Below are 20,078 nucleotides of genomic sequence, written 5' to 3' on the forward strand. Positions count from 1 at the left end.
TTCGAACAAATAACCGTGCCCGTCCCGTATGTGTGTGTGATAGCTTAGGAAAGTCTCTGGCTAGCATTGTGAATGGAGGTAGATGGATGTTTTTGAGGCTTTTTTCCCACATTAGTTTTATTTGTGTGACGCCCCTTTGCTTCATTCTAAAAGGCCTGGTCACTGACCTCTGAACCCTCGCTGACCTTCCTCCGAACAAGCAATCACACTTCCCACACACAATCTCTCACTCTCTCTCACACTGACACGGACACCCCCTTCTCTCCTGCCTCTGCTCTGACCCTGTCCTCCTCTCTCTCTCTCTCTCTCTCTGCCCTACAGATGGAGACGTGCGGAGGGGCGCTACGCGGTGGATAGAGCCTCCATAGTCAGCCACTGGAACTGGCTGCAGGCCCACGTGTCTGACCTGGAGTACCGCATCCGCCAGCAGACGGACATCTACCGTCAGCTCCGCTCCAACAAGGTCAGCACCACCGCAATAAATACAACCCTGGGTCTTAACTCTGATTACGATTATTCTTTCTAAAGTAATTCAATGTTTCTCTATGGTCAGCACCCTCAGTCTCAGCCACCTGGGTTGCCCTGGCAACAAGCCCAAGAGTGGAGGGGAAGGGGGCGGACCTGGTGAAAGTCATGATGTCATTGGTAGATGGGGGGGGTTGTAGAAGCATGTCACGTGACCTAACATGTCTCTCGCACCCCACGCTCAAAGTAACTCGGCTCACACCTCAACGACGGATGAGAAAAGTGGGAACGCTTTGCTATTCTGTTCGTATCAAGAGTATGTTGCATACCTCGATACCTCTGACATGTCTGTCTGCTTTTATCCCTCACTCTCTTCCCCACTCTTATCCTCTGCTTCGCCCTCTTTTTCTTTCTCTCACTTCATCCATCCATCCATCCATCCATCCATCCATCCGTGATTTCCCAGTGGAATATCTTAGCCTTCCTGGTTAAATTTATAGCAAATTGCTTCAACAGCTTGTTCATGGTGCCCCTTGCCTGTGGCTACACCAAAACCAGTTACTTTGGTGCAAAGCCACTGTTACCTCTGGTGTTATGAATCAGAAGGACTGAAGAGCTCACCCTGGCCTATCTGCGCTCTCGTAGGGTTCCATAATGCTGGCAGAGACCTCCCTCTTTGACGTGTCACCCGAGGACGGGGAGGTGAAGGCGGAGCCTGTTGGTTGCCCGGTAATGCAGGTAAATGAGTCTGACGATGTAACTGTCCAATCAGATCCTCAACAAGCCTGTGTCTTCATTTCTTAGACGTCAACTCGCGTATCCTATTCATGCCCTAATTTTAGGCGAATATGTCCACAGTTCAGTTAGTACGTCATCCTCTTAAGCAATGTCGTATGATGTACTGTATCAAAGAGAAAGGGAGAGCAAATGCGACTTTTCCACTTAGCGTGGTCCCTCCCTACCAGTTCAGGGGAGAAAGAGAAGGGAGAGGGAGGGAGAGAGGACAGCGCTCAAGATGGCACCCTGGCACTGTGCCCAAAATAGAGAGACGGGAACAAGACTCGCCCACAGAACCCCAACCAGTCTCCGGGACTTGGGAGGGAGGAGGGACTACTATCTCGGTGTGAGGAGGGGGAGGTCCCAAAACAGTGGAGGTCTTTGTTTTGTCATGCCAAGTACCGTTGACCTTTCTATCCATTCAGTTGTGGCGCGAGGAATTCACTAGGAGGTTGTTCAACTGTTCTGGGCTTAGGCTGTAGTGGAATGGAGTTGAGGGTGGGTTGGAAGAGTTTAGAAGGGGAGTTCCATGGTATCCGTGCCAACCTTGTGTTTGGTTCCAGGAGTGCGGCTCAGACGGTGGGGCGGAGGGTCCCGGATCCGTGGAAACGAGCCTGAGGAAAGGGTGCACGTCTGGGAGACAGGTCAACGGGATCATCAACAGGTACGACACAACCGAATGAACCCTCTTACCCGTCCACTTGGTGTGTGTCCTGCAGGAATGCCAACCATTCTATGCCAACCACTGTGTCTGAACAAAGGGGTGGGTGGGTGGGGACATGATCCATGTGGGAATTGCAGCTGCTCACTGTCCTTCCCAAACATACTACAGGGTTTGTGCACATGTGTTCATGCTGCAGCCGTTGTTTTCCTCTAGTGGAATGCACAACTGTAAATGGAAGTTATTTGTGTCATACTTAAATAATCCTTCTGTCACCGAGTAATACGTGTTCACACTCATTATAGTGATAAATGGGATGGGCGTTTCCTCCCATACTGTTACATTGAGACCTACCAAATACTCAGTGGACAATCAAAACATAAATCCACAATGAACATAATCAGTAGTTGTAATATACAGACTCATGTATTGCGATGTTGATGAGTGACTGTCCCTCCCTTCCCTCCAGCTTATGTCATGGGTCTGTAGACCTACATTGTCCATATGTATTAGAGCTGAGCGATTAACCAACATTTCTGTTATTTTTTTCGGTTTTTAAACTAGTTGACCGACAATGGTTCAATTATCTGAATTCCATTTTGTTCTGTTTTTCTGTGAGCTCAATGCGCACATTTCACAGTTTCTCTGGAGATGAATCAGATCCAGCCTGAACTATTCGATGTAGTAGGGAGTTGTAGTTTCCAATTGGCCGATATTGTAGTGAACCACAAAGAGCATAATCCATTGTACATCTACTTGTTCGGTCTCTGTTTCTTTTATGCCTGCTACAGAAGAGGCAGAACAATGCGTGATTGTGAGGGGATATAGAGAGCAGCTGTCGCTTCGTGTTCTCAACCTGAAAATACATCATCTAAGTGATTTGATAGTTGGTATTCAGCGGTCATAAAAGTATGCCTTGTTTACCTTGAGGAACTACAAAATAGGGATTTTTGTCAGAAAGCATTGGCAGCAGCTCTGAGATGATGACTTGGAATGAAAGAATAAATTCATCAAATGAAAAATAAATAATATACACAACTGAAATATTTGATTAAAGTAAATGATGCTTAATAAGTGACAAGCAGTACTGATGGGCAGTCACTACCATCATGGGACTTTTATGAATCGTTTTATTTTCTGTGTTACAACATTCAACCCAAATAATCGAAAGCGAACCGACCGTAAAAAGCACTAATCACTCAGCCCTAATATTTATCAGCAGCTCGTGGAGGTAGATTCACAGGGTTTCTCTGTCTTCTTTCGTGTAGCGTAGTATTGATGAGTAACTGTCCCTCCCTCCAGCCTGCGGCCTGGTTCTCCAGAGGGTTCTGACCCGGAGGAGCAGCTGAGGAAGCAGCAGCAGAACCAGCCCTCGTCCCAGCCCCAGCTATTGTGCTCCCCTCAGGATGACACGTGTGTGTCGGCCCGAACACGGCCCCTCCTCAGCTGCAAGAGACGACGCCTCGTCAGGCCCAGCACCGTCACCAACCTCAACCGCAAGGTTGGTGTGCGCGCTTTACTGTGTGTGTGTGTAATGTTTTTGTGTTGGTGTGCTTTCACTGCTACATTGTCATATTGTGTTTTCAGCTCTCTTTTTCTTCTTTTTACTGGGTAGCGAATGGGTGTATTGTTTGCTGGTATGGCTCAGTGTTCTTGAACTACAGAGTGGTCGGCTGATATTGTGTCTGTGTATAGCCTATATATTACGTGTGTGTTTATAAGGAAATGCCATCTGCAATGTGTGTCCTTTTACTCATGGGTGGTGGATTGGTGTGTGTGTGTACATTTGTTCACGGCTCGACATTACCGCCTGTCCGGGGCACGTAAAAATAAATATCCGACGAGCAGAATATAGAATACTGTAGTAAGTAAAAACAATCACAGTATCAAACAAATACACACGTCAGAATTGGACCGGAGTATCCTCCACATGCGTTTTTGTGCTCTGTTCTCCCAATTTATGCAGAGCGCATCAGAATAGAATTATATTGCGTCGACAGGCGGGGGTATGTCAATCACTTTTGAGATCAAAGCGCAGAACTGCACGTAGCCACGTTTGCTCATATCCCTCGCTAGTTAGTGTGTTATTTGATGAGGTATAGCATACCTTTGGTCAGCAAACAGGGTTCGTATGGTCCTGAAAATCCTTGAAAAGTCATGGCGTGGGCATCACCTGGTGTGTTCCAGTGTGATTGGGTCCGAGGAGAGAGGGGGAGACATTTACAGCAGGAAGGCCTGTAAAATAACGATGGACAACCGATAAACTAAAGAACCAATTCAAAACATATGGTGTTGCCTGGCTAGTTAACTGTTTAGCTTAAAGCATCATATTAATGTCATTGTCATGTCCGATGTCCTAAAAAAATTACTATCTAAAAAAATTTTTTTAAACGTTCCAGCAGCACTCGTCGTGAATAATGAACGGGTGTGTTAATAAACCAAAGCTAAATATTGCTGCTGTAAAACTGCCTCTCAAGTACTCAAAAAGAGTTGAGAAATAAATCTTGACACATTTGGAAAGTTATATTAAGCATTGGTCGTGTCATTCTGACAACGTTAAAATGTGTGTATGATTAGACCTAGCCCAAATGACAAATGATTCCCAATGCTGTCAGTAGATCTCCACTGAAGCCTGAATATTTTAGCCTTACAAGGCAGATAAACACGTATTTGTTAGTTACCTTGCTTGAGGTAGCCAACTTTAGCCATTTGATCCCTGATTCGTTAAATTAGGAAAGTATGTTATAAAGACAGTTATTAGTTGTAATTGTGATGTTGCAATATTTTGTCAGCCAACCATCCTCCAGGAGAGCCTTAAAGGGGCAGTGTTCTATTTTCAGACAGGCTTGCATATGCAAAGAAGCCTATTGGCAGAGGGTAGCCTACATTTTTGCGGTTCTCTGTATGGTAATAATAATGATAATTGTATTTTGTAAAGTGATTCCTTGCATCATACAATGCGGTTTTTAGCTCTCCCTTTTAGCCCATGGTGTTACAGACCATAATTATTTGGGGGACAAGTGACTTGAGCTTTCGGACAAATACAAAGTCGGTACTACTTGTCCAAAGGGCAAGTGGCAAAAAAAAAAGTGAATGTATGCCGGTCTGTGTGTGTCTTGAGTTACAAGTGTGAAAGGACATGCGAGCGTCTGTGTTTGTGCTAGCATTAAGTGTGATTACACGTGGGGAGTGTACGTGTTTGTCAATGTACTGACTACAGCATATGGGGTTAGTGGTGAATGACTGCCAGCCCTCCACGCCAGTACATTTTAAGGATCTGCATTCGAACTCTCATAGTGAGAGAACACACCCTCTGTGTGTGTGTGTGTATAGGCTAGATGTCTTCTACCTCTGCATTCTCCAAAGAGGTGTATTCCTCCATGTGAAGTGGCCTTGGAACAGGTGGCTAGTCTTCAACGACACAGGTAGGGCTGAATGCCGCTGACTTGTGTTCTGTTTAAAGCAGCGGCGTTATATCTCGGACTAGGAGGAGCTGCCTGACAGACGCCCACAACTCAAAGCGGTTTGACTGGACAGGGGGAGCTTATCCCAGATCAACACTCGTGCTCTGTTCAGTAAAAGGAAACGCTGCCATAACGGGAACGGGCTGTGAACAAGCTCTCCGCTCAGCTCCTAGCGCTTCAGATCGTTGTTAAAGCGTTAAACATAACAGGAACTCTGGCTTATCTTGTTAAACCAGCACCGCCACAGTTTCAAAGGCGTTACCCTACGTTATGGCAGGAAAAGCTAAGCTAGTGGTGCTATGTATCTATGTTTTTATTTCTTAAACAATTGAATCTGGTCCCATTTTGTTTGCCTTACAAGAAGGCAGGCGTTGTAGAAAGTACCCATGTTTAATTTTTTAGAGACTTTAGACGCAGTGTTGATGTGCAACAGTATGTTGTTGTTGGAACAGGAATATGATGACTAGCTCAATCCGAGCTACTTCAGAGATGGTTTCCCTCTGTTTACATGTTCCCCATGTGTCTGGATCTTACCCGTTTGTCCTTGTTGTTGCATTGAGAATTTGCACTCACTCGATTACTTAGACCTACCTGGTTAAATAGGTTTAAAGAACCATCCCCCTTCCCTTCCCCTCCCTCTCTTCTCCAGGGCCAGAGGCTGAGCGTACCGGGTCCTCGCTGCGGCTGCGAGGTCAACCCCCAGTGTATGACGTGTGGCGGCCGCACCCTCTCCTCCTCTGATGTCCAGTATGAGCGCCCTCTACTGGAGAGGCTGTCCCAGTTCGACCCCTGCGTGCACCCCATCCTCTCCCTCACAGACGGTAAGATTGATCGGTTGGTACATCCAAACCCGCTCCAGCCGGCGACAACGTACGCCTTGTAGCTACGTTACACCACATCTTCTCTCTCACTGTTGTAAGTAGCTCTGCCCTCGTCATGCCCTGGGTCAAGGGCTAGGGGTTGGCTAACAAGGGACAGAGGTTGCTGTGCCAGCTTGTGCTTGCTGGGTAGTGGAGCAGCATAGTTGGTTTATAAGTGATAACGATCCAGTATTGACTACTTAGGCGCACCACATTATATAGACTGTTTTCTAGGCAGAATTTGAGCTGGAGCTTTGATGTATCAAGAACTTGCAGCAGCACCACCAGCTTCAATCCAATCAAGGGGCATTGTTCCACACATGTCATGTTCCGTGTATTTCATTCTGACTCTGATTTCCACTAGTGAGCTCCCTCCCACACTTCTCTACTGCTGTAGTAAAGGCCTGTGGCCCGGACCTGTGATGTGGGCCTGCCAGTGCTTAGATTAAAGGCAGGGGGAAATAGGATGTAGAGTGCAGGATGAAAGCAGGCCAAATCCTCAGGGGGGTTGGCGGGGGTGGAGGGGCTTCTAGAGCTTCCAGTCTGGGACTGCTGAAGTCCTCCCCCTGGTGGATTGCGGGAGAAATCCACTCTGACGCTCTGTCAAACCACTGCTGCTCACTGCATCCACCCTCGCCCTCTCTCGCAGTCCCAGATGTTCCTTTTCCACATGAGAGGAGCTAGCTAGCTAGCTAGGCCTGAGAGATGTGAAAGCGTCAAAAGTCTGCAGCGTAATGAGGTATAAAGGACTGGCTGGAGATGGATGGTGCAGTCAGAACTAGGTCAACTGGTGAGAGGGGATGGCTGGTAGTTGAAAAGGCAATGCAGTCTGACCATTCAGTGCTACTGTCTGTAGGTGGTAGCGAGGGGTCCAATATGGCTGCTGTAGCTGGCACACACAATGGTGTTGGCCATTTTTAGTAGTGCACGGTTAATGGGGTTTGTAGTTTTTACAAGTTTGATCTGATCTGTAGTTCCCCTAGAATCTACGCCTATACAGTTCTCGATACCTGATTGGTGGTTTGTTTCTATTTTGCCAGGACAATGTGCCCTGTGTAGGTAGGTTTATTTGAACATCTTGGTACATATGCAGAAACAAACGTACCATTTGATGTAAAACACAAGTAAAAGGAAATGATCAGCCGAACTATATGGACAGTGAATTATCGATACGTCGTAAGTCATAAACAACATAGTTTGAGAGCTCTTGCCAAGAGCTTATAAAGATGATTTTTAAAAAATAAAAAAAATAAAAAAAATGTATCTGCTACTAACCACAAACCCCCATCTCCCTCTGTGTGTTTGTGCAGACGTGACGATGAGTCTGCACCTGCAGCGCGTCCTCAAGTCCCACTGGAACAGCCGGCCGCTGGAGAAGATCAAACCCCTGAAGAAGCTCTCCCTGAAGCACAAGCTTTCCGTGGGACGCCCCCACGACCCCTCCGCCTCCTTCACCCCCAAAGACAAACACAAGATGACCAACTCCCTCCTCTCCACAGTCCGTAAGTAAAGCCTCATCACCTCAACAAAAAAACCAAGGCTGAGACTTTAAGCCAAGCACCGGGGTATTGCCTCCCAGTGTGGAAGGCTCGTATAGCCATTTGTTCCTAAGCATGTTAATTTTCTACACCTTAAACGTTGTGTAACGTTACAGACCCAAATGTACACTGTAAGGCGACGTACAGGAAGGTTCTCTTAGTTTTGCAAAGCTCTTAATATGATCGGTATTGGCTGTTCATATACCTGTGTAACAACACGAAACGTACGAGGCCCCACCAGCCTGACAATTCTCAGTCCTACATAACAAGTTTATTTTCTTTGGTACTCTGTAGTATTCAGGTGTGAGGTGTATGAGGCCCAGCATTTCCTGGTAAATACAGTGACTCAGCTGCCTAAATGACAAAGCGCTTTCCTCTGTGCGATTGATTGAAGAAGCTTCGGTAGTTTTCTGCTTCAAATGCATGGACCCTATTCAGAGAGCACAGATGGATGGAGCATGATACACCGATAATCATTTCATTACAATGTTACATAATCCAGAGCTCTGCAGCACAAGGTTAAAACGTACGTTTCTAAGCCAGTTTTGTTTGCGTTTTTCCGCTCACGCAGACCCACTCACAGACCTGGCTGAAAATATGACCGCTTTAGTGTTGTGGTGGAGTCTACTTCATCAGGATGTTTTTACAGTCAATTAACACTGTTAGACAAAATCAGAAATATATATACACTGCTCAAAAAAATAAAGGGAACACTTAAACAACACAATGTAACTCCAAGTCAATCACACTTCTGTGAAATCAAACTGTCCACTTAGGAAGCAACACTGATTAACAATAAATTTCACATGCTGTTGTGCAAATGGAATAGACAACAGGTGGAAATTATAGGCAATAAGGAAGACACCCCCAATAAAGGAGTGGTTCTACAGGTGGAGACCACAGACCACTTCTCAGTTCCTATGCTTCCTGGCTGATGTTTTGGTCACTTTTGAATGCTGGCGGTGCTTTCACTCTAGTGGTAGCATGAGACGGCGTCTACAACCCACACAAGTGGCTCAGGTAGTGCAGCTCATCAAGGATGGCACATCAATGCGAGCTGTGGCAAGAAGGTTTGCTGTGTTTGTCAGCGTAGTGTCCAGAGCATGGAGGCGCAACCAGGAGACATGCCAGTACATCAGGAGGCCGTAGGAGGGCAACGACCCAGGAGCAGGACCGCTACCTCCGCCTTTGTGCAAGGAGGAGCACTGCCACAGCCCTGCAAAATGACCTCCAGCAGGCCACAAATGTGCATGTGTCTGCTCAAACGGTCGGAAACAGACTCCATGAGGGTGGTATGAGGGCCCGACGTCCACAGGTGGGAGTTGTGCTTACAGCCCAACACCGTGCGGGACGTTTGGCATTTGCCAGAGAACACCAAGATTGGCAAATTCGCCACTGGCGCCCTGTGCTCTTCACAGATGAAAGCAGGTTCACACTGAGCACGTGACAGACGTGACAGAGTCTGGAGACGCCGTGGAGAACGTTCTGCTGCCTGCAACATCCTCCAGCATGACCGGTTTGGCGGTGGGTCAGTCATGGTGTGGGGCCCCCCATTTATTTCATTCAGATCTAGGATGTGTTGTTTAAGTGTTCCCTTTATTTTTTTGAGCAGTGTATATTGACTGGTCGTGGCTAAAGTAGAAAACTGTATTCATGTAATATACAATATATCCCTGTGTGTGTGTGTGTGTGTGCAAAACATACACACTGCCTAACCCTCCATGTTGCTCCATCCTCACCAGGCCTGTCCCACCACAAGGTGCGTTCAGAGAAGCTACACAGGCAGCAGCTGGACAGCCTGCTGGGGTCCACCAAGCTGGAGGGCCGCCCCCACTACCGAGGGGAGCGGGGCCATGGGCCCTACGACAAAAGCCACGCACGCAAGAGGCCCCGAGAACACTCACTGGACCGGATGGACAGTAAGTTGCCTACAGTCTGTTTATTTTCCTCTCTTTCTCTCTTTATCTTTCCCTCTCCCTAAACACCTGTCTCATAGCTTGAGCAGCTCAATTGACTTCTGAAGGGTAGACACCTCCACCGTTTTTCACTGTACGTTTGACCCTTTCCATATCGCTTAAACTTTTTATTCTTTTTTCCGTATCCATTTTATCCAGTGTCACTTACTGAATTTTTAAGGCTTGAGTACTTGAGAGATGGATTTATATCAATCTGGGAGGATTCCAGTGTATTTCATGAGATTTTTCTCTACTCTCTTATTCTTCCCCCATACTCGCTCTCTCTTGACCTCTCCTCAGACACCCCTAAGCTGTACCTGGATGGGGGCAGTCTGTGCCAGTCTCTATCTGCTGGGCTCCACACCCCCACCCACAGCTCCCTGCTCCGACAGCTGTCAGCCTCCTCAGAGACCTGCTCCATGCCCTTCACCTCTTTCAACAGCAGCCTGAGGGACAACAGCACCCCGGTACGACACACACAGCTGGCCTGTACAGCTGTGTGCGCATGCATGTACTATGTGATTGAAACAATAATGGTAAAGTAATTTGTAGAAGTATTTTAGCAGTTGGATTGACAGTGACTGACCCTACTCCCCTTCTACCCCGTACAGCATCAGCCCATCCGCAGGAGGAGGGGAGAGAGCTCCTTTGATATCAACAACATCGTCATCCCCATGTCTGTGGCTGCCACCACCCGCGTAGAGAAACTGCAGTACAAAGAGATCCTCACCCCCAGGTACGCAAGACACAAAATGGCCGCCATGTCTACCTCGGCATGGGGAAGTTGCCTAGAGTCAGGAAACTAAGCACCGATCCAGAGTCAGTTTGGGAATTTCCCCCATCTAATAGATTAATAACGGTTAGGATATGGGACTGTGATGCTGATCCATAGATATGTCCAGAAGGGCAAATAGCAATTGTTAGGATATGATTTGGGAGACTGTAAGCTGATCCTAAATCTGTGCCTAAGAGAGACTGCCCAGAGCTACGCACATCAGCTGTACATTCACTCACTTGAACACGCATACTCACACACACACGGGTGGTGAATTACTGATGTATTAATTATCTGGCTTCCATTTTGCAGTTGGAAGGAGGTTGACATTTGTGCTAAGCCAATCGCTGAGGAGGCTGACATTGAGGAGGTAAAAAAAAAAAAATGTTTTTCTTGGTATGACCTTTTCAGAATCTCAGTTGGTGTAGTTTACTGATGCAGACCAGGAGTATGATTTAGTTGCCCAAAGATGTCAAACATCTAGATAGAGCCGCCACCAACCTCCAAATAACTGCTTCGGTTTCACCGTATCGCTCTAATGTAATACATTTAATGGTAATAACCAAACCAACGTGTTACAGCACTAACTTGGATGGCTGATCTTTCTTTCCCTCTCTCCCTCCAGGTTGAGGACCTGACAGACACTGCATTCTCCCAGCTGCACCAGTCCTGCGAGGACCAGGAGCGTTCCCGCTGGAGCTGGACGGCCAGCGCCATTGCCAAGAGGAGAGGCAGCCGGTCAGTAACACACGCCAAAACACCCCATACCCACAATATGAGTTGCAAGAAGACACCCCTGCAGCATGAACTGCCCCAATTCAAGACCCACACACACACACACACAGTCTGCCCTAATCCACCCACTCCCCATAGTTTTTCCAAGAAGCAGTGTATGTGGAGGTTTTTCTAATTTCTTTATTAATCCAGAAATCAGTCTTTTTGGTGTGATCTGTAGCAGAGATGAGGTTCTGAGCTGCATATTGATTGTGATTCTCTTATCTCAGAACCTTGACATTTTTTGCACCGTTTCTCCCTAAAATAGCCTGGTCCAGTATGTTATACTGCAGTGCAGCACAGGGAACATCTTGGCAAATAGCCTGGCGGTTAAGAGTGTTGGGCCAAGGTCGCTGGTTCTCAGATCCCACGAGCGGATTAGGTGAAACATCTGCCGACCGTGCCCTTGAGCAAGGCACTTAACCCTAATTGCTCCAGCGTCGCCATGATCGCTGGCCTTGACCCCACTCTCCAAGGGTGTCTCGGGGAGTTGGGATATTCAACAACAAAAAAAGAATTTCCAATTCACACACTCATACATGCAGTGAAACAGGAAAAATATAAGCAGCCCCTATTTGACCTTTGGTCTTCTAGAATCTAGATGATAGGTTTCTCTACTTAAGGCTATTGTTCTCCTTTCTTTTCAATTGAAGTCTAGCTGAAGACTTAATTTTTGTTCTTCATGTCAAGTTGTCAAGTTAACTCCCCTCTTCCCCCCCCTTCCAGTTCATATGTCAGTGGCCGGTCGGACGGTCGCACCACTCCCCTGCTGGGCAGCAACAACCCCTCCTCCCCGGACACAGCCCACTTCCACGCCCTGCAGGACTACGGTAGCGCTGCCTCCCCCTGCTCCCCGGCCAGCCCCGACCTGCAGTCCTACCCTTACGCCCCAGGGTGTTACACAGCAGGAGGGTACTCCTACACCCCTATAGGATCCAGGGACTCCTACCGCCTGCTCTCCAACGAAGACACGCGCTGCTCCACACCTGACGGAACCTACGAAGAACTGGTAGGCTCCTCGTAGCACATACACTTTCGTACTATACACACACGTCAGGTGTTTAATCGGTGTGCATGCCGTCTTTGTGAATACTGTGGCAGATTGTAGAGGATATATGAGAAGGCACCAGCCCTTTGGGTATAAATATACACAGACCGATCATCTTTGATAAGTGAGTGATAGCCCTGTGTCCAGTCTCTGACGTGAGTTTCCTCTCTCCCTCTCCAGGTTCCCATCCCAGTACACCCATGGGACCGGAGGAGCTTCCCCCTGGAGAACGACCCGCCGCCGGAGCCCGAGGAGCAGCCAGGGAACGCCGAGGAGCGCCCCTACAGAACCATGCGCCACATCTCCGGATGCAAGACGGGCTCGTCCAGATCGGAGTCTGACACCGGGGGTCCCCCCTCGCCGCTTCCCCCTGACGACAGCAGCAAGCAGAAAGCCCTCCCCACCACCACCACTCTCACCAGACCCTCCCACCGATGAACGAAGGCTCTCCCCGCATAAAGGACTCGTCACTTTTTTTTCTTTCACAAGACTCAAAACAAGAACTACATCAACAATGGAATAATGGACTCCTGTTGTTTGATATTCAAACATCAGTCAAATTCTTTCACAGTTTTTAGTGAACATAGACAGAGACCCCCATCAGAAATCAGTTTTGTTCTTTCTTTTCTTGGTCACCGAAATGAACAAATATATATAAAAGTGAATGGGGAAAAAAGGAGAGAAATTAGACTGAAAGCTGAATTTGTGATGAGCAGGACGTAGAGTTGCTTCCTGTTTCTGGGTCAATGGGCTGAGGGCTAAGCAGCCACTCAGGCAGTGTGTGTACCTTTGTAGCTTTCTATTCCCCACCCCATGTCAATGTAAAATGGAGTGAGTAAAACACAAAACAGCAATGCCTTGTTGTCATAGCTTATGTTGTCCCCTTGAATCAACCTAATAATATTAGTCCCTCCCCAGAGAATCGGAGTGAACCTGAAATGTTCCTTTATGCACTTGTTTCACAGAGCTGTAGTAGTAATCAGTTTGCCATTTTCTTTGATGTCTGCTTTTCTTTCATCTCGGTTTGTCTGCATTGGTATAGTTGTTTTCTACATATAGGTTTAATAATATATTTCCTTTCAATCCCGTCACATAGACTGATGGCACAAGTGGTTGTTGGGGCAGTGTATAAAATTAGCACAGCAAGTAACACCACCCTCAATATGAGATTACACATACACTAGTTTGAATAGATCATTCAATCAGCCAAGCCAAAGTGAAGCAAATAAATAATCATGTGGATATGTTAACTAATATAACGACATAAAAAAACACATCACCTCCCCTACATGGGAATGATCCTGTAGAAGTTGATTTCAGTGTCTTTGTTCAACTGTGTGCATATTGGATTTCTGTCTTAATTTTCGATGTGTTGTGCGTGCCCTTATTTCACGCTTTTCTGATTTGGTTTGGATAATGTGCAAGAAATCACTAAACGCGTGCAGTTGGGTTCCAATTACAAAGAAAGCTCCTGTTTTTTAATGTAGTATTTTGGCTTCATCTTGGATCAAGGCCCTTCATTATTTGCTCCACTTTACATTTCTGTACCCTAGCTATTGACACGAGTTGCAGTAGTTCACATCCGATGCAATGTTTCCAGCTTGTAATGCATAATTGCCATGCAATTTCATGTCACTCGGTATAGTAAAAGAAAACATGAGACAAAAATATGTAAATGTTCCTAATTTGTCTCGGTCCTGTGTCCCTATCTGTTTTTGGAATTGCACAAGGCAGATGTCAATGTACCTGTTGGATTGTCAATGCAGTTCCACAATTGGATTAAAATCTCTCAAGCTCTGAGTTTTATTGGGGGTTCAAATGTCATGTTGGTTAAGTCAAAATGATTTTCATGTAACAATGCAAAACAAAACTCTTTAAGTTTGGGTTGTGTTCATTAGAGCAAACAAAATGTTCTGAAATGGTGGACAAGTCCAGGTAATCCCTGCCCATTATATTACTTTGGTACCTACTGAACACAGCCCAGATCTGCCATCAGCTGCCCTAGTTCCCAGCACCCCCTGCTTTGTCCCTCCCTGCAGATGAATTGGAGTATTGTACAGAAAGCCTCATGTTTGAGTCAGAAGGCTGTGGCCATCACCCACGTAGGGCTTTCAGTTGGAGTCAATTTGAGCCTGGCTGTTTCTACTTGGTCACTTTGTGCGTCTGATTCATGCTCTGCCCCAGCAGTCAAAACCACATGTTAGTTAGCTAAACGTAAGCCTGCCTCAACCAATGCCTTGCTCTTGTTCCAATTACCGCTAGTATGGAATCATGTCATGAGTTGTGTTTGAGTCTCACAAGAAGAAAAAAAATGTGCGGGGGGAAAAAAATCATTCACATCACTGTTCAGTTGAGCCTTTTTGTCTCCATCTTCCTTGATTCTGCTGTCTCATTTCGAGGAGGTAATGTGAGGCCTTCCCTGGTGAATAATTCTCCCACGGGAGTCGTGTCTGTCCAGACCGAACGAAAGACAAACCGGACTCTTATTTCTAGGGACCATCGATGCCTGTCCCTTTCTCCTCACAGAAGTCCCGCCTATCCACTACGGTTTTCTGTCTGCGAGTGGGGATCGGAGGACCCACCGGGCAGAAACTGTTTCGATGTACAATAGGGTTTGACTAGCGTTGAAAAGCCGATATTGTATTGTCTGGGCTATTTTCGTACTTAGAATTTCCAACGTGGTGAATGGGGGTGGGTGAGTGGTATATCCTTTAGCATGTAATAGTTTGTACAAAAAGAGTATATTTTGTAAATAATTTAAATGTTTGATGTTCAGGCTGTAGCTGTCCTGATTGTATAGGGAGAAGCCACGACAAGTACACTATATTGAACACTTTCTTTATGCAGAGGCAAAAAAAAAAGTTTATGGATTGATGAATCCGACGGGCAGGCAGCGTGTTCTTCTCAAAATAAAAGTGAATTATATTGTATCAACTGTGTTCTTGTGTTCCCTATGAGCTTGTACGTTCTACATGTGTAAAGCCCTTGCATATTTCACAAACGAGGTCTGTGTGACAGGAAATACCCCTGTCATTCTTTGAAACACCGTCTTCACAAATGTAATGGAAAGAAGAAACCTTTAACATTGCTGTTCCAATACTGACTTTATTTCCTAATCCACGTTTACAGCAACAAGTATCGGTGTAAACCAAATATTAATAAAATGCACATCACAATAAGGACAATCACGACTGTCAAAATAAAAACTCAGCAGAGAAAGGTGAAACAACTTGTATCATTGTTCCCTTTGAGGCAAAAGGGAAAAGGTATTTACTACATTGAAAAGCCCCAAATTACCCTTTTCCTTCCCTTAAATTAATGACATTACGTCCTAGGCCTAAACACCCTTTGCACCAACTTTCTTCCCCTCTTGTCGCAACAGATTTAATAACTGTACAATTACCAGTTTGCTTAAAAGGTTTAATGAATAAAAGTTGAGGTTATGCTGTCCTTTCACATCAGGAAACCACTCCCTCAGATTAATTTACTGTGTGTGGTTACCTGGGAAAAACTAGAAGAGTGACATGACATTTCAATTTTCAGCTTCGAAATAATATACTAACTTGGAAAAAACAGCCTTACACTTTTGCGGAACATCATTCACCACACAAGGTGCATCGTGTTGTTTTATGTAACCTTTTCTAAAACGGTCTTAAAGGATATGTGGACTAACGTGAATATCAGTCTTAGTATCCCTACCGATATGTACATATCTACCTCCATTTCATTGTACCCCTGCACGTCGACTCTGTACTGGTAACCCATGTATATAGCCAAGTTATCGTTAATCATTGTGTATTTATTCCTTATTTTTCTCTGCGTTGTTGGGAAGGGCTCATAAGTAAGCATTCCACTGTTAGTCTACACCTGTTTATGAAGCATGTGACATAACATTTGATTTGAGTATTTTTGGGGCTTTAGGTAGATAATATGCTTACATGTCTTACCTTGAATAGATTTGTTCAATCGTAACAATTAATATTCGCTTAACCCCCTTTTTATAGATTTTCAGCTCAGTACATAATGTTCATGTTGACCATGAGGAATGAGGAGGAAAGCCAGCCAGTTATCATTCACACACATGTAGTGGTGGTCGACTTGAGAACTTCAGTGTGTAAAAACTACCTTCAAAAACAAGAATGCGTCGGGAGTATAGAAAAATAATAGCAGGGTGTCAGCAGGTGCATCTATAAGCATTCGTAAATAGCAGTTTAATATGTCTTACATCCACAGAATAGGGCTACTAGTAGGAAAGAAAGTGTGCAACATAAGGTTTGATCTACAGCGTAAAAAAAAAAGTGCTCTATCATTGCGAAGAAATATTTACTTTAGTTAAAATTCGCTACGTAAGTAGTGCGCTGTGGGTATGTAGGGGGTGCTCATTTGATCATCTTTGACAGAGGGAGTGTGCAAGTGCACACTTCGGGAGTAGGGTAGAGATTTGGAGCACATCCTATATCAGGTTTTGAATTTCATGCAGGTAAAATTGAGACTTGTCTAGGCATGTGTGTTGTGGGTGTGCAGTGGCATTTCAGGTGCCTGACCACTCAAACTGAATTCTTCCGCTGCTCAATCGTTCCTACATACTGCAGTCTTGAGACAGCCATCATTCAAGTCGTTTGTTGTTGACGTCAAAATAAGGGGTGTTATACAAAACAAAGTAATCAGCGATTGGATCATCTCTAACCAATCAGAGTATCAAAGCCAATGACGAAATTTCACAACGCCCCTATACCCACGTGTGTTCTGGCTCTGGACCAATCAGATGGTCTAGAATGGATTTCCATTCTAGAAATCAACTGGGAGGTACTCAGATCCAGACTCACTGCTGAGAAGAAACTTGGTGAGGATTGGTGATATACCACCAAAATATCAGCACGTAGACTATACCATACACACAAAACCCCCTCTCAACTTCAAATGAGCAATCTTATCCAATTGATTGACATATGCACAATGTAGCTCCATTACTCCATAATTAATTGATTACTTAATTGATTTAAATTGCTCAGCAATGGGATCCTCTCCTTGATATGTTTTGAGCAGGACATGCATGGGCTTTAACTCTAAGTTAAATATTCTTGTAATTGTCCTTCTCATGAAAATTGTTTATTTCATAATTTCACAATGTCTATTTTAATCATCTCAAAAGGCAGAGTCAATTTACTTACCTACACGCTATTCATTACATCACAGCAACTGTTTACAACAACGTTCGAATTTCATTATACCGTAAATAAATCTTCGCGGATTTCTCAACTGGGGAATATCGGAGTGTTTTAAGCACGAAAGGGCAAGTCTATTTGGCACCTAGTATCATTTGAATGGTATAGTACAGTGTCACTTTAATTTAGCTGATCTTTTCTAGTTGAGAAAAAGAGTTGAGTCTTTGGCTACTTCACATTTTAAGGCTTAATAAATGAGCAAATGCAAACATCCACTGCATGGCAATAAGCAAAGTAATGTGCAATATTTTCATGCGAGCAGTTGCGTTCAGCCCAATTAATTGCACTGTAAATGGAAAGGAGGGTAAATGTCTTTATAAGGCCTGGCTGCGTTTTTATGGGTATAGAATAATGTTGCTTTTCTTTCACGTATATATGTTTTCATTACCTGTGTCTATCTAACTATCAAGACCATAAACAGCTGTTCATTAACGGACCCCTTTGCCCTGACTGATATCCCCGGTCGGCAAATCCTGTGAGCGACTTTGAATTTCAAGGAGGAAGGGAGACTCAGTGAGGTGCTTCTTTTTCTCTTCGTTTCTCTTTTTTATCACGTGGTTGGTTCCCTTGGTAACCTACAATGCTTTTTCAGGGAGGGACGTGGTCGAATCACAGGCCTTGCTTGGCGAGGGAGGCGGAGACCTGGTCCGCTAGCATAGATAGCGGCGGCGTCTCTGTCATGTTCTGGCTGCCAGGGGACGACACGTTGCTGAGAAGACGGGCGGGTGAGCCGCCTGCGATGATCTCCACCGGGACAATCTCCGCTCCGTGGTCGGTGCGGGCTTTCGCCGTCTCACGGAAACTCAGTTTGTGGCTTTCAATCTGCAGGAGTGAAGATTGATACATTTTGTGAATGGCGAGCAAGGGCACCAACAGTGATGAGCCAAATCTTCCATGTGTAATTATGCATCATTCATGGATTGTGTCTGTGTAAATCGTCGGGGCCAGGTTTCCCGTTAAGCTTAGTCCTGGACTAAAATTAATTCTAAATGGAGAATTTCCATTAAACGTGTATTCTAGTCCAGGACTAGGCTTAATCTGGACATGGGATGAGTGGAAGTCAAATCAGCACAAATCCAGTATGATACTTTCTATGTGACGACATCAGAATGTAGAATGGTGAAGAGGTTGTGCATATCACAAAGGACCAGTGATGCTGCAGTTTGAAAGGCTCTTGACTTTGTGTTGATGCCCTCTTGTGGTTACATGTATACAATTTCCCTCTTGATAGTGTGTGGAGTCCTATGGGCATGCTGTGTGGGTGGGTGTGTGTTTGGCTGCACATGTGCATGCATGTGTGGGTGCTTGCATGTTTTTTAAGGGGGAATATAGGCCTTCATTTTCAAGGTTGAGTATCTCTGTTGTGGCTTGATCCGTCCAATTGACTGGACAATTTTGGCGACTTTGGGGTTTTAGTCTGAAGTAAGACATTGTGTACTTACTGGAGACTTCTAGCTTTACCAGGACGCCCCCTCGATTGGGCTGTGTTCAGAACGGGGCGACTGAGGGGGATCAGTGGAGGGGCCAGTAGGGCTGGGGATAGGAGCTTCCCTATTTAGGGAGGTGTCTCCTTCTCCAGAAACCCCCTCGGCTTCCTTCCCCTTCTCTCTCTATGGATGGATACCACACCCAGTATGGACAGGAAAACATGCGTTGGTGTTAAACAAAACAAATGAAACGTAACAAACAAATCAAACAAAATAAATCAAATGAAAAAAAAAATATATATAAAATAAATGAATGAAAGAAAGTCTGTACAAAAAATAAAAAATAATACATGAAAGTTGTTTAAAAACTAAAAGAAAGAACAAAAATAAGCAAGAGATTGGTCTGCAGTGCCAGCTTGGAATCAGTGAAAATGAAAGGTAGTCTGAGTAACTTACCAGTCTTTAGCTAACATTCCACTCCTTGTCATTGCCAACGAGACTGGCCTTTCAATAATCTCAACATTCAAATATGTGGTGGAGTTGCTCATTGGTTGTTGGAAATAACATTACTTTCCATGAGAACATGTGGATCCTCGAAAATATAATGAATAACAAAGTCAAAAACAAATATTTAGCTGTTAGCTAGGCAAGTTGTTGTATTTTGAGGCTTAAAATAATTTTGTGGTTGGAATTGCAGTATTTAGTTTGAGAATTTAGACATGAGCTAGCAAATTCTGACAGACTAGTTTCTTCTGGACAAACAAAAATGGTTGCTCAGCAACCGGATACCAATGTGTTACAATAACGTCTATCTGCAGACTGCGGTTACTACATGCCACGCCCACTGCATTGCAGCTGCTTGCGCTGTCTCTGGCACACACTCCAGCACAGTAGGTGGATGCACCAGCGTTGGTTGCCAACCGCCGAAAAACCCCACATAAGAAGGGGGCCGGTACACAGTGTCCTTCGACCCCGCCTGCCGAGTACTGTTTTCCTGCAGTTCTGTTAACGATATGGCGAGGGAAGTAGCTAGCTAACTAGAACACCGGTACAGTGTCATTCTCCCCCGCTTGCCGAGCACTGCTTTCCCGCAGTTCTGTTAACGTTAC

At 45.3% G+C, this 20,078-nt stretch overlaps 2 protein-coding genes across 13 annotated transcripts in view; one reads left to right on the top strand and one right to left on the bottom strand.

The window, feature by feature from the left end:
- Positions 1 to 15,247, top strand: part of LOC106600871 (KAT8 regulatory NSL complex subunit 1) — an 85,359-nt gene extending 70,112 nt beyond the window's left edge. For 4 of the 5 annotated variants that reach the window (XM_045714965.2, XM_014192607.3, XM_045714966.2 and 1 more), the window contains 13 exons: positions 322 to 463; positions 1,111 to 1,203; positions 1,806 to 1,906; positions 3,206 to 3,404; positions 6,017 to 6,188; positions 7,538 to 7,729; positions 9,508 to 9,684; positions 10,021 to 10,187; positions 10,332 to 10,456; positions 10,808 to 10,865; positions 11,121 to 11,233; positions 11,996 to 12,278; positions 12,498 to 15,247. In XM_045714965.2, the coding sequence (XP_045570921.1) occupies positions 322 to 463; positions 1,111 to 1,203; positions 1,806 to 1,906; positions 3,206 to 3,404; positions 6,017 to 6,188; positions 7,538 to 7,729; positions 9,508 to 9,684; positions 10,021 to 10,187; positions 10,332 to 10,456; positions 10,808 to 10,865; positions 11,121 to 11,233; positions 11,996 to 12,278; positions 12,498 to 12,755 (2,080 nt within the window). In that variant the 3' untranslated portion in view covers positions 12,756 to 15,247. The remainder of the gene's footprint in view (positions 1 to 321; positions 464 to 1,110; positions 1,204 to 1,805; positions 1,907 to 3,205; positions 3,405 to 6,016; positions 6,189 to 7,537; positions 7,730 to 9,507; positions 9,685 to 10,020; positions 10,188 to 10,331; positions 10,457 to 10,807; positions 10,866 to 11,120; positions 11,234 to 11,995; positions 12,279 to 12,497) is intronic. The other variant, XM_082973614.1, reaches the window with a different exon arrangement.
- A 155-nt stretch (positions 15,248 to 15,402) lies between these two features.
- Positions 15,403 to 20,078, bottom strand: part of LOC106600872 (uncharacterized) — a 40,556-nt gene continuing 35,880 nt past the window's right edge. For 6 of the 8 annotated variants that reach the window (XM_014192613.3, XM_014192616.3, XM_014192609.3 and 3 more), the window contains one exon: positions 15,403 to 18,364. In XM_014192613.3, the coding sequence (XP_014048088.1) occupies positions 18,152 to 18,364 (213 nt within the window). In that variant the 3' untranslated portion in view covers positions 15,403 to 18,151. Of the gene's footprint in view, positions 18,365 to 18,984; positions 19,153 to 20,078 lie in introns of all 8 variants that reach the window. The other 2 variants (XM_014192612.3, XM_045714971.2) reach the window with 1 other exon arrangement.

The sequence above is a fragment of the Salmo salar genome, chromosome 03 (genome assembly GCF_965601325.2).
Source record: "Salmo salar chromosome 03, fSalSal1, whole genome shotgun sequence".
NCBI lineage: Eukaryota > Metazoa > Chordata > Actinopteri > Salmoniformes > Salmonidae > Salmo > Salmo salar.